This window comes from Nerophis lumbriciformis, linkage group LG22 (genome assembly GCF_033978685.3).
Source record: "Nerophis lumbriciformis linkage group LG22, RoL_Nlum_v2.1, whole genome shotgun sequence".
Classification (NCBI taxonomy): domain Eukaryota; kingdom Metazoa; phylum Chordata; class Actinopteri; order Syngnathiformes; family Syngnathidae; genus Nerophis; species Nerophis lumbriciformis.
This window is the reverse complement of record NC_084569.2, coordinates 29,259,959-29,281,336: the sequence shown is the minus strand read 5'-3', so window position 1 is coordinate 29,281,336 and position 21,378 is coordinate 29,259,959. Positions and strand designations below refer to the sequence as shown.

General features: G+C 39.6%; 1 protein-coding gene across 14 annotated transcripts in view; it reads right to left on the bottom strand.

The window, feature by feature from the left end:
- The window catches only part of plppr2a (phospholipid phosphatase related 2a), a 214,225-nt gene that overhangs the window by 8,325 nt on the left and 184,522 nt on the right, over positions 1 to 21,378 (bottom strand). For 6 of the 14 annotated variants that reach the window (XM_061973639.1, XM_061973632.1, XM_061973640.1 and 3 more), the window contains one exon: positions 20,878 to 21,021. In XM_061973639.1, the coding sequence (XP_061829623.1) occupies positions 20,878 to 21,021 (144 nt within the window). Of the gene's footprint in view, positions 1 to 9,821; positions 11,510 to 11,627; positions 11,793 to 18,328; positions 18,927 to 20,877; positions 21,022 to 21,378 lie in introns of those variants that run through there. The other 8 variants (XM_061973634.1, XM_061973643.1, XR_009816690.1 and 5 more) reach the window with 7 other exon arrangements.

Genomic DNA, 21,378 nt, shown 5'->3' with positions numbered 1-21,378 from the left:
CGAACAATAAGGAAACCTTTGATGGTGTTTCTTCCTGTAATTATTATTATTATTAATGATTTAATACAGTAATTTGACAATGCGCTCAGATTATGATGATGTATTATTATGTGCTTTTACTCCCGTTTAGTCTACTTGTAGTCAAATAAAACGAGTAAAACATCCATACTTGTTCTCCAATTTTTGTCGAAATATCTTGCTTTAAACCAGGAGTGTCCAAACTTTTTGACTTGGGGACCGCATTGGGCTAACACAATTTGGTTGAGGGCTGAAAGTAAAGTGTAAAGTAACTATATATATATATATATATATATATATATATATATATATATACATATATATATATATATATATATATATATATATATATATATATATATATATATATATATATATATATATATATATACGGAATATATAAACGGAATACAATGATTTGCAAATCATTGTATTCCGTTTATATTTACATCTAACACAATTTCCCAACTCATATGGAAACGGGGTTTGTATATATATATATATATATATATATATATATATATATATATATATATATATATATATGTGGATATATGGAAAATATAAATATAAAGTAAGGCTCCTCTTTTCCAAAAAATGTGCATTGGCTTGGCTATTAACATGCTAAGCATTAGCAATTTTACATGGCGATTTCAACACCCCCAAATGTGTTAAGGACAATTACAAGTAAGATGTTACAATCAAAACTGGTGTGTAATAAGTACAATACTTACAACACTTTGTAGGGTGCAACAAAAGACTAGAGGGCAAAGACTGAACTGACTAGCCAACACACTTTAAAAACCAGGGGTGTCCAAACTAAAGCCCGAAGCCAAATGCGGCCCGCTGGCGTATTTTGTGTGGACTGCAAGACGTCATGAGCTTAATAAGAATCGTGCAAACGCTGTGTTTCCGAAGTAATTATAAATATGTGATAACAGCATTGCTGCAGTTTAGCCTCCAGCTTTTGGACAAGGTGACTAAATCAGTTCAATGACTATGAATTGTGGTTTTGTGTGAATGCAGCAAAGCATTAACCCATATGACCCAACCAAACAACCTTCCCTTGTCATGGTGCAAAAATAACAACAAATGGAACCAATACAAAAAAATCAACAAACATGAATTTTGTGGACTTTACAAAAAAATGTCCAAGCACTATAAAAAAATTCAAAATTACACTCATTTAAATCCATTACAAAGCAGGATGGGAAAAAATGCAAAACACTCTCCACACTTTTCCATGTTTGGCGCTGATTGGTTACAAAACTTTAAGGAGATCGTCACGGAAGTAAACAAGGTAGGAGTCAAACCTTCACATACTCTTATAATCCAATTGTATTAATTATAAATGTTATATCCAATATATTATTATAGTATGTACACATATATAAGTATAGGCTATATATATATATATATATATATATATATATATATATATATATATATATATATATATATATATATATATATATATATATATATATATAGTTACTTTACATGCAGTCGCCTTTCGGCCCTCAACCAAGTTTTTTTTAGCCCAGTGCGGCCCCCAAGTCAAATAATTTGGACACCCCTGCCTTAAACTCTACACTCCTGCCAATTACCGTCTTGGACTTGCAACTGTAATAATAATACAAAATAAAGAATAATATATATATATATATATATAACAACTAGACACCAGTTACCATAATCAGCTTATTTTTAAATATTGCAATAATAATATATCACATTTGAAGCTTTATCGTAGCTGAGAAACGCGACCGTTGCTAATGTCAACATCATGAAGAGTACTTTCTGTGTTTGCTACCGCCGATGGCAGATTTTGTGACTGCCTTGGCGCGTTAGTGCCATTGCTAAACATTTCTAATATGAACACAAAACAGTGTCTGACAATGTCTACTCTCACTGGGATGGTTGTATCTTTCAGCATTCGTGCTCTCCTTGAGCTGATAAATTCAGTATAATCCTCACTGCTCAGATTTAAAAAAAAAAAAAAAATGCTTTGAAGCAATGTTTTTTTTCTGTTTTTCAACACCGACAAGGCAAGTATACCTGGTAGAAAAACGCCCAAACGGAAAGCTTCTAAAACACATTAGCTTAATGCTAATTTTATTTTGGCATCGGCGAGTTTACTTGGCGATTTCAACACCTCCAAACGTGGTAATGAGAATGACAACTAAGATACCTGTGACAGTCATACAGCTGGTGTGTTACAAGCACAATGCTTACAGTATAAATGTCAGAATAATTATATCTAAATTATCACAATACTTTGTGTTAACATGAGTTCCTGGCAAGAAGACAAAAGCTGTCTTTGAAACCTACCAAGAAGAAGGCTCGTAAAACTCCACTGTGTAAGGGGGGGAAGCAACATGAAGGGCTTTCTGTTTTATTTCATGTATGGTAATCAACAGAAAGATATTGTTTTAACCAAGGGACTTCAAAGCGGAGAGAAGGCAGGATCTGCCCAATTTCCAGACGACCTCTTTTTGAACCTCCTTTTTTAACTATTTTACAAACTCTTTTTTAACTATTTTATGGACCTCTTTTTAAACTGTTTTACGAACTTTTTTTTAACTGACCTTTTCTGTGAACTGTTTACGACCTTTGTCCTTTGGAAGCAGCTGTGGCCATGTGGTCGGGGTGGGTCCAAAATAAAAGAAGGAGGCGTGCAATCTTTTGGCAGAACGTAATGACACCGTACAAGGGTACAGATGTGCACGTTTCTCCTCACTGAACCACATTGAATTCTGTCTCTGTTTGATTCTTTGCTTCTGGTCTTGTTTAATAGAAGTCATCAGTGTTTGCACCTGACAATAAACACTTTGTAGGGTGCGACATAACACATTCAACTTCCTGGAAAAAGCTACTTTTTATTTGTACCACTGTATTTTTGCCTCATTCCTGTGGGAATCCTGTGTGACTGAACCATTAAGGGGTTGGTCTATCTCTCAAACAACCACCAGGTAGCATCTGTGAGCAGATAATACTGTATCATCTCTTTCTCTATATAACAAGATATAACAACTGGACAGCACAGTTATCATAGTGAGCTCATTTGTAAATGTACCGGCATTGACTCTTGGTACCATATCGGTTCTAATGTGAACGGTACCCATCCCTAGTCACGACACCAGAAAAGTAGTTCCTTTGTGTTAGCGCCTACAATAACAATGCCGCTCGGTTATTAATATCAAGGAGTGCTGTTGTTAAGTGTTGTGTTTTAGATGAATTCTAATTATCTGCATTGTTAGCTGCCTCATATTAGCAGTTTTTCACTATTTACGACACACAGAAAAGTGCGTTCTCGAAAATAAAAAAAAAATAAAAAAAGTTTTCCTTTAAAGGGGAACTGCACTTTTTTGGAATTGTGCCTATGATTCACAATCATTATGAGAGACAAGAACACAGAAGTATATATATAATGTAGTCACAGACCTTCATAAGAATATGTAATATGTACAATATTTACCGTATTTTGATCATTACTGGAACTTTCCGTTTCCATAGCAACACACTTCGGACTTCCAGCAACAAATTGTGTGTTCCTACGTCCAGAAACAAAAGCGAGTGCGTCCTAATCAGGGCAGACTTGGTAACAAACAACGAACACGACACATTTTGGACAAAGAGGATTCACCCCCGTAGCTTTTTGAAGCTGAATATACAGAGGATGAACCGCTGCTTCTAGAAGGATGAGACGTTGGAACAGACGGAAGCTGAAAGAGTTAGGTCGACGTGACTTTGACTCTGTAAATGTAGAACTCGGAGCCAAGTTATGCTGACATAAATGGAGTGCTTACCCAAAATAAACTGGAAAAAAACCGTCCCCGGCCAGCCGAACCAAGCGCACAACTGTCCATCGAGTGAGTCACTTTAAATTGATCATATAGATTGGTGTCCTATCGCATTGTGTTGTGCATTACTAAATTAAAAAGCGATTCGTAGACGTAGAAGCTAGCTTACCTCTTGCCGTAGCTAGCTTTGTGTTCCTCAGTGGTCGCTCAGACAATAACAATGCCACTACAGTTTGGTATTTATACATGTTAGGTATTGTTGACGGTTTTTGAATGCATTTTTAAAGTGATTTAGAGGTGGAATTGATTGCTCTCAATTTAGCTGCATTGCTAGCCACCAAGAACAAGCCCATTATAGGGTTTTACGGTATACCGGTAATAGTATAGTACCATGATACTAATGAATCATTTTCGGTACTATACCGCCTCTAAAAAGTACCGGTCCGCCAACCCCTGCGCCCTCGTCGTTGTCACGTCGTGTCATTGCTGGTTTTACGAGCAAAGGAGCATGTTCGGCAGCGCACACACACAGAGTACTTACAAGCAGACACAGTGTGTAGACAGAAAAGGGAGAACGAACGCAATTTTGCTTAAAAACTAACGAAAAAAGTGAAGTTATAACACTGAAACGCCCTTAAGAAGAGGTGCTTTAAGACATAAAGTCCAGCCCTAGTGTTTTAGCTACTTCTAAATCACTAATCCTCGCCTCCATGGCGACAAATAAAGTAAGTTTCTTACAAATATCATTATCACTGCAGGACGAGGAATAGCTAAACATGCTTCACTACACACCGTAGGAGGTAATAGCTCACCGGTGTCACAATGTAAACAAACGCCACGGGTGGATCTACACCTGGCATCCACTGTAATGATACCAAGTACAGTAGCGTATCTAGTCGATACTACTATGATTAGGTCAATATTTTTTGGCATCAAATCTTCTTTCATTTTTAAAAAAGGTATAATATGTTTATAAACTCAGGAAATATGTCCCTGCACTGCAAAAACTGAAATCGAAGTAAGATGAAATATATCAAATAAGGGTGATATTTGCTTATTTTCTGTCTGATAAGATAATTATTCTCACTAAGCAGATTTATGTTAGAGTGCTTTACTTGTTTTAAGGGTTTTGGTCCTAAATGATCTCAGTAAGATATTACAGCTTGTTGCTGAGATTTGATGACCTATATTGAGTAAAACATGCTTGAAACTAGAATATCAACTGTTGCAAAGCTGTGTCATCAACACTCACAAGTATAACACTACTTTTTTAAAGTAATTATTTCTTATTTCAAGCATGAAAAAAAAAGAAAAGACTTTGACACAATTGTGTCTCATATTAAAACAGATGACAGCCAAATGGACTTTGCTGTTTTATTTTCAATGAAACAATAGAAAATACGTACTCATATAGTAGTACAGTTGTTATTAGTGATAATATACTTATTTTAAGGTATTTTTGGGTTCATTGAGGTTCGCTAATTTTACTTGTTTTGGAAAGTCTTGACAAGCCAAATTGTCTTGTTCTATTGGCAGATAATTTTGCTTCGTTCAAATAAAATACCCCCTAATTTTTGTAATTTTTTTTCTTGTTTTTGAACACTGACTTTTTGCAGTGTGGACACATGAGGACTTTCAATATGACCAATGTATGATCCTGTAACGACTTGGTATCGGATTGATACCCAAATCAGTGGTATCATCCAAAACTAATGTAAAGTATCAAAAAACAGAAAAATAAGTGATTATTACATTTTAACAGAAGTGTAGACAGATTATGTTGAAAGAGAAAATAAGCAGATATTAACAGTAAATATACAAGTAGATTAATAATCAATTTTTACGGCTTGTCCTTTATAATGTTGACAAAATAATAGAATGATAAATGACACAATATGTTACTGCATACGTCAGCAGACTAATTAGGAGTCTTTGTTTGTTTACTTACTACTAAAAGACAAGTTGTCTTGTATGTTCACTATTTTATATATATCTCGGACCTCATCCAAATTTACACTCCTGAGGTCCGAGAGCCAGCTCCTGCTCGTGGTGCCCAAGACCAGACTTAAAACCAGGGGAGACAAGGCCTTCTCTGTGGTTGGCCCTAAGCTCTAGAACACTCTGCCCCTCCATGTTTAAACTGCTTCCACAGTGGAGTGTTTTAAGTCTCGTCTTAAGACCCACTTTTATTCTTTGGCTTTTAACACTATGTGAGTTGTGTGGTCTTCTGTCCTCTGTGTTTTTTTTTAATACATTTTGATTTCTATTTACTGTTTTAATTGGTTTTACCCTTTAAAATAGTTTTTAATCATATTTATTTTTAAATTGTTTTTATATTGTTTTTATATTTATTTATTTATTGTTTTTATTCAGTCATTAGTGGAGCATAATATTGTTTTTAATATTCCATCCATCCATCCATCTTCTTCCGCTTATCCGAGGTCGGGTCGCGGGGGCAGCAGTCTAAGCAGGGAAGCCCAGACTTCCCTCTCCCCAGCCATTTCATCCAGCTCCTCCCGGGGGACCCCGAGGCGTTCCCAGGCCAGCCGGGAGACATAGTCTTCCCAACGTGTCCTGGGTCTTCCCCGCGGCCTCCTACCGGTCGGACGTGCCCTAAACGCCTCCCTAGGGAGGTGTTTAGGTGGCATCCTGAACAGATGCCCGAACCACCTCATCTGGCTCCTCTCGATGTGGAGGAGCAGCGGCTTTACTTTGAGCTCCTCCCGGATGGCAGAGCTTCTCACCCTATCTCTAAGGGAGAGCCCCGCTACCCGGCGGAGGAAACTCATTTCGGCCGCTTGTACCCGTGATCTTGTCCTTTCGGTCATAACCCAAAGCTCATGACCATAGGTGAGGATGGGAACGTAGATCGACCGGTAAATTGAGAGCTTTGCCTTCCGGCTCAGCTCCTTCTTCACCACAACGGACCGATACAGCGTCCGCATTACTGAAGACGCCGCACTGATCCGCCTGTCGATCTCACGATTCACTCTTCCCTCACTCGTGAACAAGACTCCGAGGTACTTGAACTCCTCCACTTGGGGCAAGATCTCCTCCCCAACCCAGAGATGGCACTCCACCCTTTTCCGGGCGAGAACCATGGACTCGAACTTGGAGGTGCTGATTCTCATCCCAGTCGCTTCACACTCAGCTGCGAACCGATCCAGTGAGAGCTGAAGATCCTGGCCAGATGAAGCCATCAGGACCACATCCTCTGCAAAAAGCAGAGACCTAATCCTGCAGCCACCAAACCAGATCCCCTCAACGCCTTGACTGCGCCTAGAAATTCTGTCCATAAAAGTTATGAACAGAATCGGTGACAAAGGGCAGCCTTGGCGGAGTCCAACCCTCACTGGAAACGTGTCCGACTTACTACCGGCAATGCGGACCAAGCTCTGGCACTGATCATACAGGGAGCGGACTGCCACAATCAGACAGTCCGATACCCCATACTCTCTGAGCACTCCCCACAGGACTTCCCAAGGGACACGGTCGAATGCCTTCTCCAAGTCCACAAAACACATGTAGACTGGTTGGGCAAACTCCCATGCACCCTCAAGGACCCTGCCGAGAGTATAGAGCTGGTCCACAGTTCCACGACCAGGACGAAAACCACACTGTTCCTCCTGAATCCGAGGTTCGACTATCCGGCGTAGCCTCCTCTCCAGTACACCTGAATAGACCTTACCGGGAAGGCTGAGGAGTGTGATCCCACGATAGTTAGAACGATAGTTCCCCTTCTTAAAGAGAGGAACCACCACCCCGGTCTGCCAATCCAGTGGTACCGCCCCCGATGTCCACGCGATGCTGCAGAGTCTTGTCAACCAAGACAGCCCCACAGCATCCAGAGCCTTAAGGAACTCCGGGCGGATCTCATCTACCCCCGGAGCCTTGCCACCGAGGAGCTTTTTAACTACTGTTTTTAATATTGTTTTTAACATGGCTGTGCAGCACTTAGGAAACATTCTTGTTGTTTAAATGTGCTATATAAATAAAGTGGATTGGATTGGATTGGATTGGATTGGATTATTTAAGGACACAATTGCAATAATAAACATATGTTTAATGTACCCTAAGATTTTTTGTTAAAAATAAAGCCAATAATGGCATTTGTTGTGGTCACCCTTATTTAAAAAAGTACCGAAAAGTATTAAAATAATTTTGGTTCCGGTACCGGTACCAAAATATTGGTATCGGGACAACACTAGCCCATTATTACAAATTAAAATGCAAAAACCTTCTTGTCTCTCATACGGATTGTGAAGGATAGGCAAAAAAAAGTTGTACTCTTGCAGTGACAAAGATCTCTTAGATACAAGATAATCTCCAAATCCTATCCGGCTTGCAAGCGACAGAAAAACGCGTCGGAGTTAAATAAAGCCCCTTTGCCTACACGAGGAACACCTGTTGTGGATTCCGCCGCGTCTCTTATCGCAGATTTCAGCGCTCTGCAGCGGTTTACCGTCTGGGAGAGAAAGACGACGCTGATCGCCATGTGAAGATGTTTCCTCTTTCATCCTGTTTGCTTTTGTCGGCGGACCCAAAATGGATCCTTTGATGCGAGCGAACCTCAAGCTGAGTGGACTGGAACATGGCGACTCCCGACTGTCTCTGTGTGTGTGTGTGTGTGTGTGTTCTTCGTATTTCTACCCTTCTTGAGACATCAACAAGGAAAATTACCTTCCATATGAGGAGGTGTGAACAAGTTAGGACATAAATCATGGTCCCAATACGGAAAACCATTGCATCTAATAGATAATGTCTCATTTGCACCCCTGGTGGTGAAATCTATCAAAATTAGGGTGCTCCCCCCAAAAAATTGACTGTGTCGGTTTTAAAAGTGCTCCCCCCTCTGGTCAACATATGAAATAACAAGTGTGTGTAAAAATTTGAAGTGCGCCCCCTCTGGCCAACATATGAAATAACAAGTGTGTGTAAGATATTAAAATGCGCCCCCTTTGGCCAGAAATCAGAAGAAAATAAAATAAATATGTATATAGAGACATACTGTAATAACTTGAAGTAAATAAGGACGATTAAAAAACAATTCCAAAAAAAATAATTCTACTAAAATCAGTCTTTTTCTCACAATGTGGCGACTTTTTTCTTATAAAATTGGGAACGATTTTTCGTATTATTTCTGTTCAAAATGGTAACATTTGTCGTATAAGCTTCTGACTTTTATGACAATATTGCCAATTTTTTTGTTGTTCTTGTAAAATAGGGACTTTTTTCGACTAAAATGATGACTTTTGTCATCATTTTGCCAAGTAAAATTCCAATTATCATTGTAATATTGCCAACATTTTAAGGTTCTCTTATAATATTGTGACTTTTGTCTAGTAAAATTACGACTCTTTTCATTAAAATTGCCAAAATTTAAAGCTTTTTCTTGTAAAATTGCGACTCTTATTGAGTCAAATTCAAACTTTTATCATAATATTGCACAAATGTTCAGTTTTTCTTGTAAAATTTTGACTTGTGTGTGTGTGTCAGTGTGTGTGTGTGTGTGTGTGTGTGAGTGCTTGCGTGTGTGCGTGCATGTGTGTGTGTAAGTGTGTGTGTGTTTTTGTATTTCTGCAACAAGGAAAAGTACTTTCCATATGAGGACCGGTGAACAAGTTAGGACCGAAATCATGGTCAGACTACGGAAAACCATTGCATCTAATAGAGAGCCAAACACTAGAGTCTGTGAACATTGCTCCAAAGTCAGGATTTTTTGTTGATTTTTCTTGTAAAATTGCAACTGTTATTGAGTAAAATTCCAACTGTTCTCATAACAACATTCAGTTTTTCTTGTAAAATGTGGACTCGCGTTGAGTAAAATTACGACTTTTATTATTTTACTGCCAAAATTCTCAGTTTTTCTTGGGAAATTGTGTCATTTTTCTTGCATAGTATGTATAAGTTATTATTGTTGTAAATACACATCTTTATATATCTACAAAGGGTGGTCAGAAGGATTTTTCAGAGGTCTCAAGAAGGTCCCAAATACAAGAATGTGTGTGTTAATGTGTGTGTGAGTGTGTGTGTGTGTGTGTGTGTGTGTGTGTGTGTGTGTGTGTGTGTGTGTGTGTGTGTGTTCTTATATTTCTACCCTACTTGAGACATCAACAAGGAAAAGTACTTTCCATATGAGGACCGGTGAACAAGTTAGGACCGAAATCATGGTCGGAATACGGAAAACCATTGCATCTAATAGAGAGCCAAACACTAGAGTCTGTGAACATTGCTCCAAGGTCAGGATTTTACTGCCGAAATTCTCAGTTTTTCTTGGGAAATTGTGACCTTTTTCTTGCATAGTATGTATATGTTATTATTGTTGTAAATACACATCTTTATATATCTAGAAAGGGTGGTCCTAGGGATTTTTCGGAGGTCTCAAGAAGGTAACAAATACCAGAATGTGTGGGTGTGTGTGTGTGTGTGAGTGTGTGCGTGTGTGCATGCATGTGTGTGTGTGTGTAAGTGTGTGTGTGTGTTTTTTTTTGTGTGTGTGTGTGTTCTTGTATTTCTGCAACAAGGAAAAGTACTTTCCATATGAGGACAGGTGAACAAGTTAGGACTGAAATCATGGTCAGACTACAGAAAACCATTGCATCTAATAGAAAGCCAAACACTAGAGTCTGTGAACATTGCTCCAAAGTCAGGATTTTACTGCCGAAATTCTCAGTTTTTCTTGGGAAATTGTCACCTTTTTCTTGCATAGTATGTATATGTTATTATTGTTGTAAATACACATCTTTATATATCTAGAAAGGGTGGTCCTAGGGATTTTTCGGAGGTCTCAAGAAGGTATCAAATACCAGAATGTCTGCGTGTGTGTGAGTGTGTGTGTGTGTGTGTGCGTGCATGTGTGTGTGTGTTTGTGTGTGTGTGTTCTTGTATTTCTGCAACAAGGAAAACTACTTTCCACATGAGGACCGGTGAACAAGTTAGACTACAGAAAACCATTGTATCTAATAGAGAGTCAAACACTAGAGTCTGTGAACATTGCTCCAAAGTCAGGATTTTACTGCCGAAATTCTCAGTTTTTCTTGGGAAATTGTCACATTTTTCTTGCATAGTATGTATATGTTATTATTGTTGTAAATACACATCTTTATATATCTAGAAAGGGTGGTCCTAGGCATTTTTTGGAGGTCTCAAGAGGGTTACAAATACAATAGTGTGTGTGTGTGTGTGTGTTCGTGTGTGTGTGTGTGTGTGTGTGGAGGCACAGCATGCATGAAAGTAATGAGACTGTGAGCAAGGAACGGTTCCTTTGGTCCAATGTCGCCATTGAGACCGTGGTGATGGAATTTTACGCACATTTTCAAGGAAGGGGAGGGTGGGCGACATTCTCTGTGGTCGCAGTTTGTCTTTCTTCACAAAGCTTCCATGAGTTCATATAAAAAAAGTAGAAAGACGCCAAAAAGTCAAAGTCAGTTGGAAAAAAAAGTCATCGCCTATCGGTTCCCTGGGGAGTTGAGGGGGTGAGGGGAGAGGGTCTAGACCTGGGTGGAGTAGGAGCGGTGCAGAGTCGCGGACCGGCCGGCCGAGCGGGCGGCGCAGTGCGGCGAGTGCTGCTCGGGCCGGTCTAGACTTCGCTGGAAATGGAGCGAGACAGTGTGAGGACATCGGGTTGGGCGGGGAACCGACGGGGCTGATGGTCATGTGATCTCGCTGAACGGAGACCTCCGCGGGGTCTGCAGGGGAAAGAGAGGAGTGAGAAAGAAGAGAGGAAGGGCCGAAGGGGGGTGGGGGTGGGGGGGTGAGGAAAGTGATAATCGAGAGCAAATGTACGGGATGCCGGGGGACGGGGGACGGGGGACGGGGGACGGGGGTCTCACATGTACAAAACAGAAATATGGCAACAGAGGACGGGGGCGTGGGCGGTGAGGTGGGAGCCAAAGAAAGAAGACTCAAGGTTGGTTAGAATGGTTGAACGTAGGCGTTGTAAAGCGGTGGGGAAGAGCAAAGTGCCGGATGCTGGGGGACGGTGAGGGGGGTTTTTTGGTTGGGGAGGGGTGGGGGTGGGGGGGTGGGGGGGGGAGGTCAAGGTGGGAGACAGAGGAAAAGAGGCAATCAGGTGAGGGTCAGAAAAAAGAGAGGACGCCGGGTGCTCTCCCGACACGGCGGCTGTGTTTACGAGGCTTTTTTTTAAAAACACGATATCACTATAAAATATTCCATACCGTATTTTTCGGAGCATAAGTCGCTCCGGAGTATAAGTCGCACCGGCCGAAAATGCATAATAAAGAAGGAAAAAAACATATAAGTCGCATTAGAGTATAAGTCGCATTTTTGGGCGAAATGTATTTGATAAATTCATACTTGCCAACTTTGAGACCTCCGATTTCGGGAGGTGGGGGGGCGTGGTTGGGGGCGTGGTTAAGAGGGGAGGAGTATATTTACAGCTAGAATTCACCAAGTCAAGTATTTCATATATATATATAAAAATACAATAAATACTTGAATTTCAGTGTTCATTTATTTACACATATACACACACATAACACTCATCTACTCATTGTTGAGTTAAGGGTTGAATTGTCCATCCTTGTTCTATTCTCTGTCACTATTTTTCTAACCATGCTGAACACCCTCTCTGATGATGCATTCTGCTTCATCTCCTTCTTGTGTGTGCAGTTGTGCACTGCACTCTCTAAAAGCCCTAGATGTTAATGTCACATATGCATGTACAGTAGATGGCAGTATTGTCCTGTTTAAGAGTGTCACAACATTGCTGTTTACGGCAGACAAACTGCTTTACGGTAGACGAAAACGTGACTGCTGTTGTTGTGTGTTGTTACCGCGCTGGGAGGACGTTAATGAAACTGCCTAACAATAAACCCACATAAGAAACTAAGAACTCGCCCTCGATCATTTTCCAGTTATAACGTCATTGGGCAGGCGCGCTGTTTATATTGTGGGAAAGCGGACGTGAAAACAGGCTGTTGACACGTCACTCAGGTCCGCCTGAATTTCGGGAAATTTCCGGGATAAAATTTGTCCCGGGAGGTTTTCGAGGGAAGCGCTGAATTTCGGGAGTCTACCCGGAAAATCCGGGAGGGTTGGCAAGTATGGATAAAATCCAACACCAAGAATTTGAAAGGCAGTTTTCTTCATTTCAGTAAGAGTAGCCGCCGCTTTTCGCCAGTCCCTTACAAGTTTCTCGCTTACTCCAAACGTTTTTCTTTCTGCTGCTCGATTGCCGTTTTCTGTTGCATATTTCACCACTTCCAGCTCGTAACCCGCAGTATATGATTTCCTTTTCGGTGCCATTTTTGTTCAGCACTTCTCAGTTTTTATAAGTTACCGCCAATGTTGGAATGATACATTTCCATACATACGGAAGTAGTAGCAGGTAGCATCTTTTTTTTCACAATGAACTTCTGCCATGACCCGCCCCCCGCCAATTTTTTTATTGGTTGACGTGTGTGTGTGACGATTGCTGATGTACGTCTCGTCTCTTACGTGAATGAGATAAATAATATTATTTGATATTTTACGGTAATGTGTTAATAATTTCACACATAAGTCGCTCCAGAGCAGTGGTTCTTAATCTGGGTTCGATCGAACCCTAGGGGTTCGGCGAGTCGGCCTCAGGGGTTCGGCGGAGGTCAAGACACACCCGACTCATTGTGTACATACAAACTTCTCCCTAGCGGCGTATTATGGATACCCCCACACAGTATTCTCTAATTTTCCAAATGCGTGGACCTACTCAGTGGCCTAGCGGTTAGAGTGTCCGTCCTGAGATCGGTAGGTTGTGAGTTCAAACCCCGGTCGAGTCAAACCAAAGACTACAAAAATGGGACCCATTAACTCCCTGCTTGGCACTCAGCATCAAGGGTTGGAATTGGGGGTTAAATCACCAAAAATTATTCCCGGGCGCGGCACCACTGCTGCCCACTGCTCCCCTCACCTCCCAGGGGGTGAACAAGGGGATGGGTCAAATGCGGAGGACAAATTTCACCACACCTAGTGTGTGACAATCATTGGTACTTTAACTTAGATGTGCACACTGTGGCCACGCCAGCAGCACACCTGTCCCAAACCTGACTAAATACCAAGTTAATGACCCCAAAAGGGACAAGCGGTAGAAAATGGATGGATGGATGGATGTTTTATTATTATAATCAAATGACAGCAGTCATTTCCATGGGATTATAAGTGTTTTGGCCCACTTACAATGACAATAACAAAAAATATAGTTTTTCATGAACTGTGTACTTGTATTGTTTGTCTGGGTGGAGGTCCTGCTTTGGAAATAATTTTGACCGCTTTCCGATATCGCATTTAGGTCCCACTAAAACATTCACATGTTGCACAATGAGATGTAAACACGGGATTATGTGTACATTCCTGTAACTTTCTGTTTGTAACATATATCTTTATTAGTGTTTCTTTAATATAATATTAATAATTTCATGATTCATATTTATAAATTAAGATTAAATTAAGAAAAAAAACATTTCGTTTTTCACTAGAGAAGGGTTCGGTGAATGCACATATGAAACTGGCGTGGTTCAGTACCTCCAACAAGGTTAAGAACCACTGCTCCAGAGTATAAATCGCACCCCCGGCCAAACTATGAAAAAAACTGCGACATATAATCCGAACAATACGGTATATGTTATATTTTATATTGCTACGACGGCACATTTTTAGTCTACTTTATACCTGCATTATCCTTTCCATCCTTACGCTTTCCACCCTTTGTAACTGAGCTACTGTGTGGAACAGTTTCCCTTGTGGATCAATAAAGTTTGTCTAAGTCCAAGTCTGTCTATATTTACATGGTCGTGACGACATGCAACCCAGAAAAATAACTGTTGTGACATTTGCTCATAGAAAGAATTAGGGCTGCAACCATTCTTTGTAACATACATGAAAAGACAAACAAAAAAAACGTGATCAAATCCAGGGTGTGTGGACTGCCCAGAACTTAAATAAGCAGTAGAGTGGAAAAACAAGTTGCCTCTATATTGAATATATTATCATACATATCTGATTTATGACAGCAAAAGACATGCAAAGTTTGCGGTTAAATAGATATGATCAAAATAGTATCAATCTGACGGAGATTCCCAAGTCATTTTAATAGATAACCACAGATCCCTTCCTCATCAACAACAATTTTAACCAAGCAGACTTTGTAAGCGCCAACAATGATTACCGTATTTTTCGGACTATAAGTCGCTCCGGAGTATAAGTCGCACCGGCCGGAAATGCATAATAAAGAAGAAAAAAAAAACATATATAAGTCGCACTGGAGTATAAGTCGCATTTTTGGGGGAAATTTATTTGATAAAACCCAACACCAAGAATAGACATTTGAAAGGCAATTTAATATAAATAAAGAATAGTGAACAACAGGCTGAATAAGTGTACGTTATATGAGGCATAAATAACCAACTGAGAACGTGCCTGATATGTTAACGTAACATATTATGGTAAGAGTCATTCAAAAAACTATAACATATAGAACATGCTATACGTTTACCAAACAATCTGTCACTCCTAATCGCTAAATCCCATGAAATCTTATACGTCTAGTCTCTTACGTGACTGAGATAAATAATATTATTTGATATTTTACGGTAATGTGTTAATAATTTCACACATAAGTCGCTCCTGAGTATGTCGCACTGCGACTTATAGTCCGAAAAATACGGTACTTTGGGAAAATCAGGATGCAGGACCTTATGTTTTTGAACCCGAACACAAAGAGGGTGCAGCAATAAGTTTCAGAAGCCGACTGCTACCCGGGATGTAGCTTTATTGTGACACTGCAGCATTGCATACAAACTGACCATATTAAATAATAAAGCAAATGCTTATTGTAATATTTCCACTCTCGCTGGGATGCCGGCCGACAGGACGCTCACATAATTCCTTTTAGATGAAGAATCAATCACAATCCTCACGAAGGGTTTAACTAGTGTCTTTTTCTGCACCTCAGGGGATGTGAAAGTGGACCTGCCTGTCGGTCCCTGGCCATTTTTGTCTACTAGCAGGTGAGAGATTCATGAATTATAATCTAGAATTTACTTTTAGCAAGTTTGAGTTGAAGCAAAAGCATCTGCCGGCTTACAGTATGTCAACAATAGCAGCTAAAATAGTCCGTCTGCACGCGTACAAATATGCATGCAAACACTCCTGCAGTCAGCGCACATGGGACAGTTTAGTACGTACAAACAGTTTTAGCTATATTGTAAAACTTACAAACGTTGCTTGGAGTAACGCACGAACAATACAGACGAGTAGGAACAATACGGACGGCTCTAAGGCTGAACAGCTCTCCGGTTAAAAAAAACAACAAAAAAAAAGGACAAGGTGAGCGAATTCGTCCAAAACACGGCGCCATAGCACAAACAATAAACCCCCTGTCAGTGTTTTTTTCTTTTTCTATAAAATTATTTTCATTATTGCCATCAGCGAAGAAAAATCCATAAATTAGCCACACCGTCTTATAAGCCGCAGTGTTTAAAGTGTAGAAAAAAAGTAGCGGCTTATAGTGTATATATATATATATATATATATACACATATATATATATATATATATATTAGAGATGTCAGATAAATGCGTTAAAATGTAATATCGGAAATTATCGGTATCGTTTTTTTTTTTTATCGGTATCGTTTTTTTTAATTTAATTTAATTTTTTTATTAGTGCACCAACCCAAAAAACCTTCCTCCCCCATTTACACTCATTCACACAAAAGGGTTGTTTCTTTCTGTTATTAATATTCTGGTTCCTACATTATATATCAATATATATCAATACAGTCTGCAAGGGATACAGTCCGTAAGCACACATGATTGTGCGTGCTGCTGGTCCACTAATAGTACTAACTTTTAAAAGTTAATTTTATTCATTTTCATTAATTACTAGTTTCAATGTAACTGTTTTTATATTGTTTTACTTTCTTTTTTATTCAAGAAAATGTTTTTAATTTATTTATCTTATTTTATTTTATAAATTTTATCTTCACCATACCTGGTTGTCCAAATTAGGCATAATAATGTGTTAATTCCACGACTGTATATATCGGTTGATATCGGTCTGGGTTGATATCGGTATCGGTAATTAAAGAGTTGGACAATATCGGAATATCGGATATCGGCAAAAAGCCATTATCGGACATCCCTAATATATATATATATATATATATATATATATATATATATATTAGTCAAGGTTTGTTTCAGTACAGGCCAAAAGTTTGGACACACCTTCTCATTCAATGCGTTTTCTTTATTTTCATGACTATTTACATTGTAGATTGTCACTGAAGGCATCAAAACTATGACATGTGGAGTTATGTAAAAAAAGGTAAAATAAATGATAACATGTTTTATATTCTAGTTTCTTTGCTCTTTACTGTCTTGCACACTCTTGGCATTCTCTCGATGAGCTCCAATATATTACTGCTTGTTGCTGAGATTTTATGACCTATATTGAGTAAAACATGCTTGAAACTAGAATATCAAGTGTTGCAAAGCTGTGTCATCAACACTCACAAGTATAACACTACTTTTTTAAAGTAATCATTTCTTATTTCAAGCATGAAAAAAAAGAATCATGACTTTGACACAATTGTGTCTCAAAATTAAAACAGATGACAGCCAAATGGACTTTGCTGTTTTATTTTCAATGAAACAATAGAAAATATGTACTCATATAGTAGTACAGTTGGCACAGTACAGCAAACTGACAGTTAATATTTAAACATTTGACATTTCAAACAATTTTGAACAGAAATAGTTCATGCACATTCAGGTAAATTCTTCAAAATTACAATTAAAAAATGTTTGTCCGGGGGCCGAGCTATATATATGCGCAATAATTGACTGAAAGAGCACGCACTTGGCGTGATGATGTCACGTTATCGATGGAAAAATGCATTTTTAGACCACAAGATTTGCCTGAGCGGCGAGGAGACCCCGAGAGTAACAAGCGGTTGCCTTGTTGAATTTCCATTAAGAACAATAAATTTGTTTTTAGTATAAGTTTGATGATTTCAAGAAATGTAATGCCGAGCGCATGTCATTATGTCAAGATAATGGCACTAGCATTTACTAAATTTAAGAATATTTTTCAACATATTGAGCAAAAAGGTCTCATATTATTTTTTTTCTACCAAGAAAAGTGCACTTGTTATTAGTGAGAATATACTTATTTTAAGGTATTTTTGGGTTCATTGAAGTTAGCTAATCTTACTTGTTTTGGGAAGTCTTGATAAGCCAAATTTCCTTGTTCTATTGGCAGATAAATTTGGTTAGTTCAAATAAAATACCCCTCATTTTTGTATATTTTTTTTTTTCTTGTTTTCGAACACTGACTTTTTGCAGCGTGTGCTTGAAGCTCATCGAGAGAATGCCAAGAGTGGGCAAAGCAGTAATCACAGCAAAGGGTGGCTATTTTGAAGAAACTAGAATACAAAACATGTTTTCAGTTATTTCACCATTGTTTTGTTAAGTACATAACTCCACATCAATCAATCAATCAATCAATCAATCAATCAATCAATCAATCAATTCCTTTATTGTCATTGTCATAATAACACTTAAGTCATACATGAACAACGAGATTTTATTTGAGCTTTGTCCAGCGGCATAGAAACTGCATTGATGTGCAGGTTGACAATAGTTTACATTTTAGCATTTTAGCATTGTCAGGAAGATCGCGATAAGATGGACGTGGGGGTGGGAACAGTCAGATGTCTGATGGGTGTTACGTTGATGTTGCAGCAATGCAATGTCCAGAGCACAATTATTGAGGTGGTGAAGAGTGAGGTAATAAGATGGTCCGGGGCAGCAAAGGGGCAGGCTGTTCATTTAGCAGTCTCACAGCCTGGGGATACAGACTGTGAGACATTCTGGTGGTCCTGGCGTGAATCGATCTATACCTCCTTCCAGAGGGTAGCAGGTTGAAGAGGCCATGTGCTGGGTGGTATCTGTCCTTCAGGATGTTGTGTACTCGCTTTAGGCAGCGAGTTGTGTACATGGCACTCATCTCTGGGAGTATCGTCCTTGTAATTTTCCCCGCCGCTTTAACCACTCGCTGGAGGACATGTGTTCATTCATAGTTTTGAAGCCTTCAGTGACAATCTACAATGTAAATAGTCATGAAAATAAAGAATTGAATGAGAAGGTGTGGCTTGTACTGTATATATATATATATATATATATATATATATATATATATATATATATATATATATCAGTGACGTGCGGTCACTGGAGGCAGACCTGCCATCATGGAAAGAAATAAAATGTAAAAAGAAAAAAAATGTATTAAATTGTTATATGTATTCAGTGATTATACTATAACGTTATTTTCCATTTAACTTCACCAGTTTTAGATTTTTTTATTCAAAATCGCTGAATTTTCACATTTGCCGTTCAAATACTGAGAAGAGACGGTGCGGTGATCAGCAGCCAGTTGAGGCACGTCACTCAGTGCCTCAACATGGATTGCGCAATGACTCGGCTAACTGCTGGCCTGCTGTGCAGTGAGACCGTATTGCTATATGAACTATATTATACATTTCCATAGTTTAGTTAGCTGAGGTATTTAACGTACAGTATATTTTGTCAACAACTGTATGTGTGTAACGTATTTCTTGTGCTGAGCAATCCTAAAACTGCTGCGAAGACGCACTGGCTGATGCTCGCAGTAATCCCGCCTCCTGGTGCCGGTTAATGCACCCCCCGACGGGAGCGCCACACCAACCAAAGCCACACCCAAACCCTCCACGTGCAAGACCGAATCCACCCAAAAAAACTTAACAAGAAGCCAAAAAGTGCAAAAACAACAATGCTCGCGCCGGAGGAGCCGTACGTGAACGACTGCAGGGACACAACATTAGGTACACCTGCATACTGCAGCACGGATTTCATATTTCATTCATTCACAACTCCTCCAACACGAACATCACTGTTCCCGCACTTATAAGTAAAGGTAAGACCATAATAATGTTTTTTTAATTAAATGTGCTTTTTTGTGTGCTACAGTTTGTATGTGTAAAGTTAAAGTTAAGTTAAAGTACCAATGATTGTCACACACACACTGGGTGTGGTGAAATTTGTCCTCTGCATTTGACCCATCCCCTTGATCACCCCCTGGGAGGTGAGGGGAGCAGTGGGCAGCAGCGGTGCCGCGCCCGGGAATCATTTTTGGTGATTTAACCCCCAATTCCAACCCTTGATGATGAGTGCCAAGCAGGGAAGACTACTGGTATGAGCTTTTAAACATAACCCGTTAACTGCTGCCAATCAAATGGTGAATAAGATACTCTTTAGGGTTCATATGTTTGTAAATCTGACTGTGATGAAGTCAGTGCCTCACCAGCCATCAACCTCACCGCACGTCACTGATATATATATATATATATATATATATATATATATATATATATATATACATATACAATTCAACAACAGCAGTTCTAAATTGCCTTGTGTACAAATTGTACTCTATAAATAAAATTGCCTACCATGTCTGCCAAGTTCTGGGACGTTTCTACTCACGGGGCGCTAAAGCGCCATAAAAGACGCCAGCAGAAGACACATCATCCTGACGTAAATATAGCCAAACAAAAGCACCTGCTACATCCATAAAGTTGCTTTGTAAATCACATCATTGTGTCGCACAATTTTGCAGCCAGCTGCTTTGCATTTTATCCCGATGCTAAATTATACCGAAAGTGTCGCCGGGTGAACTGCTGACACGCAAACAAAGACCGGCGTCACTCTGTGTGTATGTAAATGCGTAACACTGTAGAGTGAGAGGAGATAGAAAAAAAATAATAATACAAATTTGTTCCATTTTGTGGTCAAAATGTAACCGCTGCACATTTCACGCCAGTGGAACAAATCCCAGCTGCGCTCTTATCAGCTGCGTGCATGTGCAAAGATTTATAGGATCCATTGGGTGTTTTCCTTCACGCATGCGTGCTTGGTGTTTTGGGACAACAAGGAGGACAAACGGAGTCAGGTAAGACGAGGAGTGCCGGTCACAGACGGTTCTGAGTGTGTGCGGACGGGACCCTGTCCTTACCTGAGAACCACTTAACTTTTCGAGTGGACTTTCCACACAGGGCAGCGTCACCATGGGCATGCCCAGCGTGGACTCGGGGCGCTGGGGTCGTGGTGCAGGAGGCCTGGGCTGCAACTGCTGGAAGTTGTTAATCACACATGTCACCTGGAGGAAGAAGCACAGAGGAGTTGCAAGGTGGAAAGTCGATGGATTCTCCGACACTTTCTGATTTCAAAACGACTGTAGGGGTGTCCAAAAAAAAATAATTTTTTTTGAATTAATCACGATTCTTATTTTTGTAATATACATATATACGTTAGGTCAGGAAAAAAACAAAGAGGCTATTTCATCCCTACAAGCCTGTTTCGCAGGATTCCCTGCTCTTCTGGGGAATTTCCCTGAAGGCTCCATGAAGAGCAGGGAAACCTGCAATACAGGCTTGTAGGGATGAAATAGGCTCTGTGTTTTTTCCTGACCTAACAAATATTCCGCTCTACCCCGGTATTGAGCACTGTGTAACGG